This window comes from Chlamydotis macqueenii, chromosome 1 (assembly GCF_036417535.1).
Source record: "Chlamydotis macqueenii isolate bChlMac1 chromosome 1, bChlMac1.mat, whole genome shotgun sequence".
Lineage (NCBI taxonomy): Eukaryota > Metazoa > Chordata > Aves > Otidiformes > Otididae > Chlamydotis > Chlamydotis macqueenii.
Genome location: NC_141556.1, coordinates 3,879,367 through 3,893,577, shown reverse-complemented (window position 1 = coordinate 3,893,577; position 14,211 = coordinate 3,879,367). Strand labels below are relative to the sequence as shown.

The 14,211-nt window shown below is 48.2% G+C and overlaps 1 protein-coding gene across 3 annotated transcripts in view; it reads right to left on the bottom strand.

The window, feature by feature from the left end:
- Positions 1–8,177: 8,177 nt before the first annotated feature.
- Positions 8,178–14,211, bottom strand: part of PODXL (podocalyxin like) — a 45,101-nt gene continuing 39,067 nt past the window's right edge. The window contains exons 6-9 of one of the 3 annotated variants that reach the window (XM_086744568.1): positions 13,647–13,705; positions 13,376–13,543; positions 11,644–11,700; positions 8,178–10,312 (exon numbers count right to left, since the gene is read on the bottom strand). In XM_086744568.1, the coding sequence (XP_086600694.1) occupies positions 10,118–10,312; positions 11,644–11,700; positions 13,376–13,543; positions 13,647–13,705 (479 nt within the window). In that variant the 3' untranslated portion in view covers positions 8,178–10,117. The remainder of the gene's footprint in view (positions 10,313–11,643; positions 11,701–13,375; positions 13,544–13,646; positions 13,706–14,211) is intronic. The other 2 variants (XM_086744575.1, XM_086744581.1) reach the window with 2 other exon arrangements.

Below are 14,211 nucleotides of genomic sequence, written 5' to 3'. Positions count from 1 at the left end.
TCTAAAAACTAATTAAAAATTCTGAGCAGTGAAATATAAATTTATTTTCAAAATAAGCCAGCTATTGACAAGCAGTTTCAGGGAGAGTTTGAATTTAATTACATGCAGATCTTTGTAGATACTGTTGATATTCCAGGGAAGTGTTAGATGTGAGCATTGCAGAAATATTGAAATACAAACGGAAGAGACCTACTCCATCTGAAAAAAGCCCCCTGACAATGTTTCCCAGCACAGTGCATGCAGTGTTATGAAGATACGAGCTGTACGTGGGAAGTCTTCAAACCTCACCCTTCTTGCTTGCAGGCTGTAGCAGAGATGGCTTTTTAGCTTAAACAAGACAAACATACTATATTTGCCTTCACCTTATATTATAAGGTGACTGTGTATGGATTTAATACTACATAGTCTTTGCACTGCAGTAGTTCATCTCTAAATTATGTGTTAACTTGTAAATAAGGTATTGCAAAAGAAGGCATCATTACTTGTCAGAGAGGGACTCATTTATGATGACTGGAGTCTTTAAAGCCAAAGTTACAAGGTTCTGGTATGCTTTTTAACACTGTAGGAAGTCAGAGTGGGATAAACTTGATACATATATCAAGATTTCAGTCCTGATTTAGCTTTTTTTAAAAAATTCCGTGTAAGATCCATGAGTTTGGTTCTTGACTGACACTGGTCTTCAGCATAGTTGCCTATATGAAGATTGTGCTGGAGTAAAGATGCAGTGAGAGGCTTAAATTAGATGGCTGACATTTTTTTGATCATTGATTATAACAGCCTAGCCTGAAAATTTGATGACTGAGGAGACAGTGAGCAAATTATTTGGACTGCTTATTTGGAGGAGAGCGGGCTCTTTGTAGAGGCACTGGGGCTCGTGCCAAGGGATCGTGATGGCTTTCTCTCTGGTGTTCTTGTATGAGCAGCCACAATTGTCAGGGTCTCCGTTAGCTGTTTCTTCTTCCAGAAGACTCCTTCCAAAGCAGAGTAATGACTCTGGAAGAGGGTTTTCCACAGCTGTTTTCTGAGCAGTTTTCATGATGTGTGCAAATTTGTAGAAGGGAGTTCTCTTTGTCACAAAGTTGTACGCTGGTCTTGCCCTGCTGTGCAAACCCGCGCTTGCGAGTGCTGCAGGCAACGAGTGATAAATCCAGAGCAGTGTTCTGAGAAACACTTGAAACTTGTTTGCTGCTCGTGCTGTAAGGAAAACTAGCATTAATGCTGCTTGTTTCAAATGCAGGAGGGTGGCAGGTACCTGTAGCGCTGATGTTATTCTCTTGCTGCCGCCTCTGTTTCAGAATCGAGACGGAAATCCTTTTGTAGAGCTTATCAAATGAAACTTTTAGTATGAATTAGCGCTCTGCAGCCTTGAATTGGAATGCTCCTACATCTCTGTACATGCAGTAATTCTGTTGATGTAGCGGTGTCCTGCTTCTGGGGAAGATGGCAAAAACTATTAGATACATTTCCATTTGGTACCTCTGTTTTTAGAAGTGGAAAAATGTCTTGTGAAACCTTGAGTATATGCTTTGAATTTTAGCTTATTAGTTGTGGTTGGCTCGGAGTTAAGGAATATTTGGCTATTGTCAAGTGAAGTCCCGACAGTAAAAACAATTCACGTATGTCTCTGGAAGTGCTTGTGTTGTTTTATAGCTGTAGTTATTACAGAAACAGAGGTGGGCTCAGTTTAAAAAAAGAATAGAAATCATTGCCGTTCTGATTAGGGGGAAGATTATAGAAACTCTGAATGAGCTTGGCCAATTTTAATAAGTACACATGCTAATTTGGAGATGGGTCTTATTTTGTAAAAGGAGAATTTAAGGACAACTATATGACTTGTTCTTCCTAGAGATTGATAGTAGTATATAAGCTGTAAATATTCTTGAAATATAAATGTACTGTCAGAAGCTTGTTAGTATATCTAAATGCCTATGGGTGTGGTATACCTGATCATATCCTGCCGTGGAAAAGGTTATGCTGGAAATTATTCAAGTAGCGATAATGACTTATAGGCAAAATCCCTGTTTTACTGAAAGCCTCTCTTATAATGAAAAGTTGGAGTGGGAAAAGTAGGTTTGCTGTACTGGAACCATTATAATAGTACATGGCTCAGCGCTTGGATAAATTTACTCCAGATGCTTTTATCTGTAGGCAATGAATCCAAATGCGGTTTTAGAGTGGAAGCCAGTTAATGACCTGCTTATTGCCGTTTGAGAGTCACACAGGAAAACGTCGTGGTTGGTGCCAGCAGGTATACTTCTGGTGTTCTGGCAGGGGTCAAAGAACTGGCTGGAGTTTTGGATTATCCACGTATGCTTTGGTTATATGTAAACCTCCGAAGAGGATCGTGGTTGCGTGGGTTGTGTGTAACGCCAGCTGTATGGCCAAGGTGTAGAGGTCTGCAAGGCAGCATCTTCCCCAAGCGCAGATCCTAAAGGTAACATAGTGCTGCTGTCTCCTTTGCTTTCATGTATTCAAACGCAGTTTGTTAGTGATGAACTCCAGATACTTGCTGTGACCCAGATTCAGTGCTCTGCTTCCAGATACCTGCAGCCACAAACTTGCTTAAGCTGCTGTCAGTGTGTCACTTCAGTTCCCTGAAATCTTAATTTATACTTGGTGCAGACAAAGGTACATGCTGTCTTGACTTCCAGCTGTTTGCTGTAAGTCAGCACAGCATTTACTGACAACCTAGAGACTGTAAGTATTTGAGTGCTGTCAGAAATCAGTTGACCCCGTTCAGCTCTAGCATGGCATTGCAGTTCATTCCTGGGAAAGGTGGTGTGAATTAATAGCTCAAAAGTGGCTCTACCAGGTTAGATTTTTGGTTTTGCTACTAATTAGAAACGAAGATCTATCACTAGCATATATACTGTCCGGCGTGATGGTCAAAGCATGGTCCCCTGGGTGTTCCCCCTTTTATTCTGACTTTTTCTTTCCCTGTATCTGTTCACCGCTGTTAAAATGTTGTGCCTTCAGACTTCCCTCAGTTTAATGGAGCACCTACTGAAGAATTAAAGGTTAGAGCTGTGTGGTGGTTGAGGCATCAGCTTCTCCATGTCACGTCGCCAGTTGCTTCCTGTGCAAAACTCCTTACTGCTGCCTCTGAAGCAGGCAGGGAGGATCCATGTGATTTACGTTGTTCTCCCTAAGGGCTATTCCTCCTCCGGGGGAAGGATGGGGAAGCGTGGGAGCTGATTTCCCAGCAGCAGCACGATGTGCTGTCAGTGTCACACTGCAGCATACACCTATTTACTTGTGCCCCTCCGTGACTCTGGGTTCAGGGCTGTGGTCAGCCTTCCCTCCTGTCTCAGCAGGGTTTATTTTGCATGGCAGCAGGAGTGTGGTAGCTGTTTGACAGAAGACAAAGACGATTATACCAGCTCCCAAGTTCTTTTAAATAATAATCCTAGTTTTCTGCCACCGGCTTTTGTAATCCCTGATCTTTCACCAGTGGAGGCAAACAGGTAATAGTTGGCCTTTGGTTTGTTTCTGCAGTGTAGCAAGGCAGAGGGAATGAGAAGAGAAATAGGCTTGAGGATAACGTAGTGGTGACTCAGTGAGTATGTGTTAAGATGTGATCTGCCTTCATGGAAGGACTCTGAAGACTTAACGAGTAGGTCTGCTATTTAAAGGTGACTTTTTCCTTTTTTTTTTTTTCCAAAAAAGCTGGATTCTCTGGCTCTTTTTGCAGATAGAACTGATGTAAGAACAGGATCTTCTAGTCCTTGGAGCTTCACCTTGAGCTTTGGCCCTCTCTCCACACCCCAAGATATCAGAGAGACTAATGCAAATGTTTTTTTCTCCCCAGTCCCTCTGCAGCAATTGCGAGGAAGCCAGCTGGGCTTAAAATTATTCAAGCATACTGGAGGCTGTGCAGCACAATCAGCTATCAGACCAAGTCTGGCAGTCTTTTAAGAGACTGCTAAAACCTAAAAATGTTCAGAGCTTTTTCATGAAAGCTGCTGGAGAGATTAAGGGAGATGAGCTGCTTTTTAATTAATATGATGGTAGGAAGGCTAGACCACAACAGTGACTCCACTGGTTGCATTCTTTTCCACCTCCCAAATACCAATGGACAAGTTTTTCTCCCCAGTGATGAGAAAATACATTTTAAATATCCTGACTTTGTAACTGGCTGCCCAAGGGATTCAATCAATTACTTTGTATTTCACTAAACAGAAGAGTGCTGCAGTGTGTGAAAAGTGATTTTATTTTATTTTTTTTTTTTGAAGTCTTGACAAAAACCTCATCTCTTAAAAGAGGAAAATGGTTTCTGTCAACCTGAACCTTCTCAGTTGCAAGTCAATGACTTCACTGCAAATAGTGCTGTCTGAACATCGGCTGATCCTTCTGCCTCTGCTTGCCCTGTGGTAATACGCGCTGCTCACAAGGTGACAGCCTGATTTCCTTCCCTGAGCAGTGCGGAGAGCTCCTGTACTGGAGAAGACTTTTATCTGACTGTGGAGGAGACAGCTATTGTGCTGCTGACTTGTTTTCCCCTCATGTCTGCTGTGGCAGTTGGGAAGGCAAACTAGCAGCAGAGGCTAAACAGCTCCTTTGTCTCTTCCTCATCATTCCTGTCTTTCCTTCCCTCTCTCCCTCCTGTTGATGTTTTGATGTGGAAAACACTTTTCCCTTCAGAAGTTGTTGTTCTGGGTAGTGGAAAAGAAAACAAACCCCTAGTTATTACTAGCTGTTGCTGTTACTAAAGCTGTATTTTCTGCTACGTCTTCCAGCATGCCCTCCTCCACAGCAGGAAATGAGGGATGCTGGGGAGACCGTAAGCCAGAAAAAAAGAACTTAATTATACAAACAAGTGTGTTAATGGGAGTCTTGGGTGTTGGAGGCCTCGAACTTTGCAGTCCACTTTGTCTAGAGCAGAAAATTAAAGCTCCTTGGCTCATTCTGAGTTAACGGGAGATGATGTTCCCATCCTTATGGGCTGGCAGTCCCGTGCGTCTTGTATGTTTAGATGCTGAGATGCGATGTGCCTCATTTTAGAAGTATCTAGTCTTGGTGAACATTTTCCCTTTGAACGTGGTACTTTGAAACTGCTGAAACAACCTCTTTCTTCTAGGTGCATTGATAGCGTGGGGTTAAACGCCGCTAGGCTGGCTGGACACCGTCACCTGGTTGGGGTGCTTTTTCCAAGCCGTTTCTTTGAGCTGTGTCCTCTGATCTTACCGTAGCGCTATACAGTGTGGTGGTTTGTTTGTCTGGACTGTTGATGTTCGTTATCTTGTCTTCTGCACCCTCATGTGGTTTCCAACAGCTGGTTGTTCTCTGTGTAGTGCTTGGAGTTGTGAGTGTCTGCTTCCTGTCCAGAATTTGGCCCTTTTTTTCTGTTTTGGCATCCATCGTGCAGCATTTGCATCTCTACAGCAATCCCACAGACTCTGGTGTCCGTCTGAATTCCCTTTGGTGTCTGTCCTGCACTTGTTGACTTGGACACCTGACCACAGGAGAGCTGAACTGAGAGATGCAGACAGCCCTGGGCAGGAGAGCAGCGTCGGTGGGGCGATGAACGCTGTGAACGGTGCTCGTGTTTTAATAATAAAGTCAAATATTGACTAGTCCTGTGTTGAGCCTGTGGTGGTTACAGGCATCGTTCCTGGACTCTGGTGATTCCCCATCCTGCCCTTTTCTTTACAGATAAACAGATGATCTTTGTTCAGCCTGGAGTGTTAATTTTCTTCCTTGCTATAAATCATCTTTGATAATTTCTGGGTTGATATGCAAGCCCCACGCTGTACATAAATGAATGAGTGATATGAGGAATATCTACAAATGTAGTTATGCTGTATGTAATGTACATAAGGAGAGAATGTATTTTGTTCATTTTTTTTCTTAATAAAAATGTATATGCTAGCAAGGGTGTTGATTTAAGATCTGTTCGTTCTGACATCGCCTGCTTCTGAGAATGGAAGAATGCCTGGGAAGCTCTCATAGCGGTGCAGAAACTGTGAAACCGGTGATGCGTTCTGTCTGGGCAGCAGGCACTGTTCCTGCTGGAGGAGCCTGCCGTGTCCCTCTGCGCTGCAGAACAGCTGAGAAAATATCCTGTTCCCTGAAATCGCCGATGGGCTGGGTCAGTATCCCATAAATCCTGCTTGTGCTTAGCAGTTGCAAGAACTTCTGCTGAGGAGGAACACGGAGTTAGAACATAGGCTGATGCCAACCATGGGCTTTTAATATTTGAATCAAACCAAATTCCTCTTTTTTTTGTTGTTGTTGGTTTTTTTGGTTTTTTTTTTTTACTTCGCAAAGTGGAAACTTAACTTGGAACAAAATATTTTATTTTGTGCACTTGAAGGCAAATGGAGATGTGGAACTGCCCATGTTGCTGCTGACCCTGCTGTTCCCTTTGCGTGATGGCCCTCCTTCCTTGGCTTAGGGATGTGAGGTTTGATTCCCTCCTCCACCGCCTGACCCAAGTGTGAGGAGGGGTTGCAGGCTGGGAGTGAATTAGGATGAAATACAGAAACGTTGGCCAGTTCCCTCTCCCTTCCCTCAGACGTGAGCCTGATGACACTGATAGTTCAAACAAGCCCTCTGACCATGGTGGGACTGCCCTCGCCCACATCAGCTGAGCATCCCACCCCTCTGGGTTTTCTATTTTTTTGATGAAGGGAAATTTTTCACCAATCTCCTACTTTATTCTGCATGGGAAAAATACAAGGTCCTCCGTGCCTGGCTACCTCTGAAGGTCTGGGTTGGTTTTGCTCTTGCTTGTCCCATGTTTTCACGTGTTCTTGCTAGCAGGACCACGCGGAGCCTGTGCTGGGTTTCTGAACGAGCTCAAACCATAGCCGTGCTACCCCCACCCCATTTCACTCAGCCAAGAAACAGGTCTTTTACATAAGAATGTTTATTGACAGAAATACATGATGCTTTCAAAATATATTTGTAGGAAAATGCAATAAGAATCTCTACAATCCAGTTCCTCAGTAAATTCCAGTGTAAATCAGACTCCTGTCCCCGTGAGAGATGCTGCTGTACAGTACGTAAGAGCTCTAGTATATGTGCAAGGTTCAACGGGTAGCCGCCTTGGGAAGCAGATGCTCCTTCTGCAGTCCCTTATGGATTACATCTTCTCCTGTACGTCTTCTGTAGGCAACAGTCACAGTATCAACCTCATCAGCTGGGTCATGGCACCGCGAGCGGGAGATAAATGGTCCTAAAATATTTACACATTCCTCGTGAATCTGAAAATAGAAAAGTCTCTTGCAAGGATATCTGGGCTGCTTGTAGAACTCTCACCAAAAGGTAAGAGCAGTAATCTCTTTGTACAACGTGGTGTGTGTTAAAGCTGCTGCGGGGAAGAGGAGAGGAGCGCAGGGAAGGGAGGAGGGGCAGGGAGGGAGGAAATGCCTGGGTGACTTGTTTTATTATTATTTTTGGTCTAACAATTATGGCTACAGTCTACAAAGGGAAGGGTTAAGGCCAAAGATGCTCATCACTGCATTTCCTACCTGATTTTTTTTTTTTGCAAAAGAATGTTCTCAACATAAAAAACATACAGCTTTTTTTTTTTTTTTTTCTGTGGAAATAGTTCTTTAAATAGGGGAAGGAAAAATTGACTATAAAATATTAGTGGTTTAAAAATATGGTGTCTGGAAAAATAAATAAATGTACAATTCCTATTCAAATATAAATCACTATAAGCACTTGCTGAGCAGTTAATATCTTCACTGGTCTCTGCTCGGAAAGATTTAAGGTTGCTTGATCTTAAGCCTTTGTAGGGTTCTCTTGGAAAGTCTTTGGACCTGATTCATTAAAGCACTTTGGCATCTCTTCGCTGGGAAGGGGGATCTTTAGGCACATGCCAAAACCCGACTGCCTGGAGATGCTTGGCCAGGGGCATCCTTACGGCCGCGCAGCGCCTGTGGCCAAAGCCTGGCTGCTGCCCCGGGTTTTCACCGCGTTTGTTTTCTGCTGAGGACAGAAACACAAGGTCACTGACCCGCCGCTCGTCTCTCAGAGCAACTGGGAAGCAAACGTGCTCACAAACGTAACTGCGAACGCCGAGACCGATTCTTTGAGCCTTGCTGCAACGTTAAAGAGCTGAACTTGATGCTGCCAGAGTGGGGACAAAGCCGTGGCGTGGGGTTATCTGGGCGGGAGGTGTTTTCCTGCTTGGTGTTGAATTTTGATCCCCTACCAGACTGGTCTCTAGCTTTTTCTTCTTTTTTTTATTCCCTCCCCGCTTCCAAAATTACTTCCCCATAGAGCAGTGCACAGATAGGTGAAGTGTGCTGAATACATTGCTAATGAATAGCAGGAATATTTACATACAAAAATATATGGATTTGAACACTTCAAACTCTGCCCTTGGGTGCAGGAGAGAAGGGAGAAGAGCCAGGCCCTTTGAGAAGATTCATCTTCTGCCAGCACCAGTCCTGGTGCTGACCAAACAAACCCAGCCCTCTCCGTGACGGAGACCCAAGGACCGTCTTGACCTGGATTTCCCCAGGCTTTCCATTGCTTGGCTCCACTTTTCCCCTGGTTCAGGGTGGGCATGGGAGCGGATCCCGTGGTGTTGACCTCGCGGGTGGCAGAGCCTGAAGGAAATCACCCCGTCGTGCGTTGGCGAATGCAGGGTTTATGGCAAGCAGGGGAGAGGAAGGGCTGTGCTGGGGAATCGCTCTCCATCTGCAGCTCCTCTGCCTTACGGAGGGCTCATGATCACCACCATCCTCATGTGCTGGGAGACGCACTTGTCCAAGTGACCTTCTGGTCCTCTTCTCTGTGTGCTGGAGGACAGAGCCCCGCTCTGATCCCTGCCTCTGACAGGGCTGAGCTGCAGGATGAAGCTCTGTCCCAGCTTTTTCCTGCTGAGCTGGAAGTTTCTTTGCAGGTCTCTGCTGTTTTACTGACTTTTGAAGAGCTTACGAGTGTGGACTGAGCTTATAAACCTCATGGGGAGGAAACGCCAAGGGCTGTACCGATGGAAAACTCTATACCACCAAGCTACCTGGCTTGTGCTTCTGTTGCTCTCTTCTGCTGCTCGTGCAGGAAAACATGACCACAAAAACCACAAACCATCACGGTGCGTGTAACCTGTGGCCTCAGGGGAGGATGGGTGTGGGCTGTGAGATGCTGCTGCATAATTACTGGAAGGCGATCAACACTTCTGTAGCGAAATGCAGTGGCAGAGCTGGTCTGCGCCGGAGCTGGGCTCCTGCACCACGAAACCCCCAACCTCGTGCCTGGGCTAGCGACCAGGCATTGCTCTTGGTCTCGTTACACCCTTCCTAGGAGGGATGGACTCAAGGATGACTCCTCTTCCTCTCCCTCCCCTTCGCATCCATACGAGAAGCTGCTGCACCTTTTCTGGTCTCCAACTTGGGTGCAGGTTCCATCCCGCAGCCTTTTGCAGCGCAGCTGGCAGTGGCACGGGACCGAGCATCGCTTGGCACTGCTGCATCCCCCCTGCCCAGCCGGGTATCGATGCGTTCGTTTCCCTATGGCACACGGTGGGGCTCTTGTGCGTTTTAGCCGGCAGTTCATGGGGAGAGGATGGAAACTGGATTAAAAAGGAACAGGCTGTTCCAGCTTTTTCCGCTTGATACCTGGGCGTTTCACGTCAGGGAGAGCAGAGTGATGACTAAACCGCGTGGGCCAGAGGATTTTTCTAGCTCTAATTGCCAGCTTTCCTGTCAGGAGCTGTGCTCCCTTTCCCATCCTATTTGTATTTATTTTTTTTGTACTTTTTGAGTTGCTTGATAGCTGAAGGCTGCAGTTGGGTGGTTGGACGTGGGATGGGAAGGGACGTGCTTGGAGGAGACACTGACACCAGCAGCTCTTTGGGAGCAAAGCCACCCCGTTTATCCGTGGCTGGTCAGGTTTGGTGTGGTAGGTCCTGCTGTGCACCCATGGGTGATGGAGGGTTCTTGTCTGGATGCAGTGGCTTGTGTTGATGACATACCCCAGAGGTGTCTTCTCATGTCCCTACTTCTTCCATCCTGCACCCCACATGGTGGCACGAGGGGCAATTAGTTCTTTAAGGGATTTTCTGGGAGTTGTTGGGAATTTTGCCTTGTTTTGGAGTGTGCATGCGTGTTTAAGGGTTGTTTTTTGGAGAGTGGTTGTTTTTTGCTTGATCGAGTCCTGTATCCTATAAATGCGTGTCCTCCTCTTCCTCCAGGTCCTCCTTCATGAGGGTGTCAAGAGGAACAATCCAGCTGTCCCCTAGCTCACCATTGAGGTTCACCTTCTTCTCCTGCATTTCGGAGGAGGTCTCCATCACTTCCAGCGTGGGGTTATCGTGGTAGCCGTTCTCCATTGTCTGCAGCTCCTCTGTCAGACGCTGCTGTGAGGAAAGAAAACCCAGAAACCCCGGTGAAAAACGGCTTGGCCATGTTGTGCATGCCGCCTTGGGGCTGTCACCTCCCAGCCAACCACGGCTGCTGCCCCGTAGAAGATGTATATCACTACATATAGGAACTTTCACGGTGAGATTGAGGCTGGGGGCTGCAGTCAGCGCCAGCGCAGCGAGGAGATAGCATGGAGCTGGTGAGAAAGACTCTGCTAATGGTGGGAAGGAGGAAAGAGCAGCCAGAGACATGTGGGAAACCTCCAAGAGCAGCTGCCAGCTTCAGGCTGGCTGTGGACCTGTGGCTCCATCCCCCTGGGACCTTGAGAAAAGGCTGAGCATCATTGCTGTACCCTGACTCTGCATCCTCACTCCTGCCTCCCCAACTTGATTCCATCCTTCCCCTCCCCTTTCTCCCTTCCTGTTCCTTTTTAGCTGCTCTTTATTTTACCTTTCGACTCGGGGCAGCTCCAACCTTGTGGATGCTGCTGGCCCATTTGCCTCTCCGTAAGCATCACCCTGGAGCCCCATTCTGGAGCTCTTGGTGGAAACCAGGCAAGTTTCCACCAGGAACAGCCTCTCCTGTCCCTTTCTTTTGGGCCATGTGTGATTCTGACTGATTCATGGATGAATCAGGCACTGCATCACCGTGGTCCTTTGGTACGTTGTGCTCCAGCCTCTGACACAGCCCTTCAGCCCCCGGCACACCCTCATCCCAATTTTGCATTTGCCACAGCAGCTCCTTTTTCCCCTTCCCACCCCAGAGGGATTCACTGGGGAGCTGCAGTCCTCTGTCAGCCCTTTTTTGGGGAGCGCAGGGCTCTCAATCAGCACCCCTGTTAAAATCTGCCTGGATTTACAGCTTGATTTCTTACAGTGCTCCTAATAAATGTCAGGAGACAGGCGTGGGAGGGAATCCATGGAGAAAGAAAGGGATGGAGAAGTGAAACCGCAGGGCTTGGCGCTAGCAGAGGGGCCGCGAAGATGCTGCTGGGGGGTCCCTCGGGTTGCACGTTGTGAGTGGGATGCAGGCAGGGACGATGCTCGAAAGCAGAGGAGGCACCTGGGCTCTCGCAGGGGCTGTTTCGCCCCGTGGGGTTTGCGGGTACAACCCCTTGACGGATGGATGCTCAGGCAGCGCTTTCTCCCTGCCGCAGCGAGGCACCCCTCCCACGCCGTGCAGCAAGGGAAAGGGGTCTTTAAAGCTGGGCTTTAGTAGGCTTTAGTCCTGTTAAAAGCTACTGAACCCTACCCAAGCGCCCGGGGGTGAGAGCTGAGGGTGTTACGGATGCGGCGCCCGCCCCTCCGATCCCTGTGTTGGAACTCACATTAAAGATCAGGGCCACATGTCCATCATCAAACCCGGGGAGATCAGGGTGGACGTGCTGGTTATTTCCAAGGTAAAACAACAGCAGGGTTTAAAAGGAGGGGGAAGGGAAGATTGGAGAAAAAATAAAAATAAAAAAAAAAAACAAGCTTTCAAGTCATTTTTGGAAAAGAAGCAGGAGGAAAACAAAAGAAACAACCCAAAAACAAATCCAGAAAGGAGAAATGTGTTTGATTTTCTAAAAACCTATTGCAACTGCTTGGAAAAAGATCCTTCCCTATGCTCTGGGCAAGAGCTGTACCGAGGAACTGGCATCCCTTGCTTTGTTTTCACTACCTTACCCTGTGGCTGGTGGGTATTTACCTCCAGAGCATCCAGCCGGGGCTGGTACATGTTCCTCTGCAGCGTGTCCCTTGAGGGACACGCATTCCTGTTGCTAAAAATACCCAATTTCTACCTGTTTTCTGAACAGCACGGAGCGGGAGTGTTATGCTGTTCTCTGTCCCTGCTGGGATGTTTTTCACTCTGACCAGGGAGATTTTGGCTGAGGGATGGTCCTGCTGCGAAACCCCATAAGCTCCAAGGGGACCACAGCTGAGGTCAAATATCTACCGAGGTCTTGCATCCCCCTCCGTTCCCTCTCGAACAATCAAACCTTGCAAAAACAAGCCTGACACTGGCATTGGTTTGCTCTCCCCTGCCTCCTGTGTTCATCTCTGTTAGACTGCAAATATTTAAAGCCAAGGCTGCCTCATCCCTCACCTTCATGCAGCTCCTGGCACGCAGGGCAGAGGTTGGGACCCCCAGGGGAGGACAAGGTGATTTAGGGGGAAACGACTCAAAGTAGAACCCAGGGGTTTGCCTCTCCATCCTGAGAGCTGTTTACCCTAATTGCATCATTGGGCCTAATTTTTTTTTTTTTTTTTTTTGGCTATTTTCTGTTGCTGTCTCTCCTCCAGGGCTACATCCTCATCAAGAGCAGCGGGGACTGACGCGAACCGCGGGTCCGTGGCAGAGCTCTCCCCACCGGTGCTGCAGGGCGTGGGAACGGCCAGTCCTTGCAGGCGGATGTTACGCTAAAATCACTCAGAATTGCTTCCTGAGTTAAAAATTATATTATTCCCCCCGCCGTGTCTGCTCTTCCTTAAATCCTGCTGCCGCTCTGAAATTTGGCCCTGGCCCAGCTCTCCTAAAGGCTGAGCCGTGCAGCGTCGATGCCCTCCTGCGGCCGTCCTCCTGCCGTCCTCCCACCCTGCCAACAGCCGTGGGCTCCCTACAGCCCCTGGCACCCTTGGGAAGGCATCGGGGTGATGCTGGGCACCCAGCCCTGCTGATGAAGGTATTTCTGAGATATTTTTTTTTGGTTTTGTTTTTGTTTTGGGAGGGATAGATGGGTTTGGAAGGAGTTGTTGGTTGAAAAAAGCTTTTCTTGTCACAATTATGACCCATCCCTAGGTGGTAGTAGGGATGGATGCTGCTTGTTGCCATACCCCACCACCACAAGCCCCTCCTTTCCCTAATTTTTATCCTGGCTGCCTCCCACCCTGACACCCCCTGCTCCTGCCCCTCCGGAGCATCCACAGCGCTTGGGCAACCCTTGAGCAACACGCAAGGGTGATGCCCGCTGGGGGAGCCACCAGCAGAGGTGGCAACATTGATGATCTTCATCTCCTGAAGATGCCTCTGGGACAAAAAAGTCCCAGGGTATCTGTCTCACCCTCGTCCCACCTTACCTGGTCCTTCTTCTGGGAGAAGCGCTGGTGGCAGCAGCCGTAGATGGCTGCGATCAGCAGCAGGGAGCCGGCCAGGGTGACGATGGTGATGATCAGGGGGGTGCTGAACTCATCGTTGATTATCATCTCCCCTTCCATTTTGCCATAGGTGATGTTGGCGATGCCGAGCTGCCACAGAAGGGATGGGTCAGGCCCCGAGGAGGGCTTCCCATGCCACCCACCCTGGGGAACATCCGTGGGGAAGCTGCACTGTGCCTGGGGACCTGCTTACCTCCTCTAACTTGTCCTTCTCCTTCAGCTCCTTGAGGACACTTTCAGGGTCCAAAGGGACTGGGGAAGAAAGATTTGCAGTGAGCACAAGGATGGGGGGTAGGTTGTGCTACCACCTCCCAGTCCATGGGATGACGTCCTTTCTGGAGGAGGTGGATGGAGATCTGCAGGCATGGAGCTAACCCTTGCAGGTGTCTCAACAGCCAAACAAGGAGCTGGGACCTCTTCTTATGGCAGGGGGACAGCCCCAGAGATCCCAGTCCCCACTCTCCCCCAGCCCCAGGCTGTGCACACCTGATGGGGGCCTCCACTTTGGTGGGCAATTCACGAGTGGGACCAGTCAGGGGCTGTAACTGGCTACTCCAGGCCAGGCCAGAGCGATGCAGGATTAGTCCCCAGGGCTCCTGTGCCCTGCCTGTGGTCGAGTTCTGAAGGCTGGACCACCCGCCCACCCCCTGCCCTGATGATGAGGATAAGTATGGAGCTCAGTCCTCCCTCCCCCTCATGCTAGGCCAGCGTGATGTCTCCATCCTTCCAGCTCCCTACTGCTAAAGCAATGCTTGGGC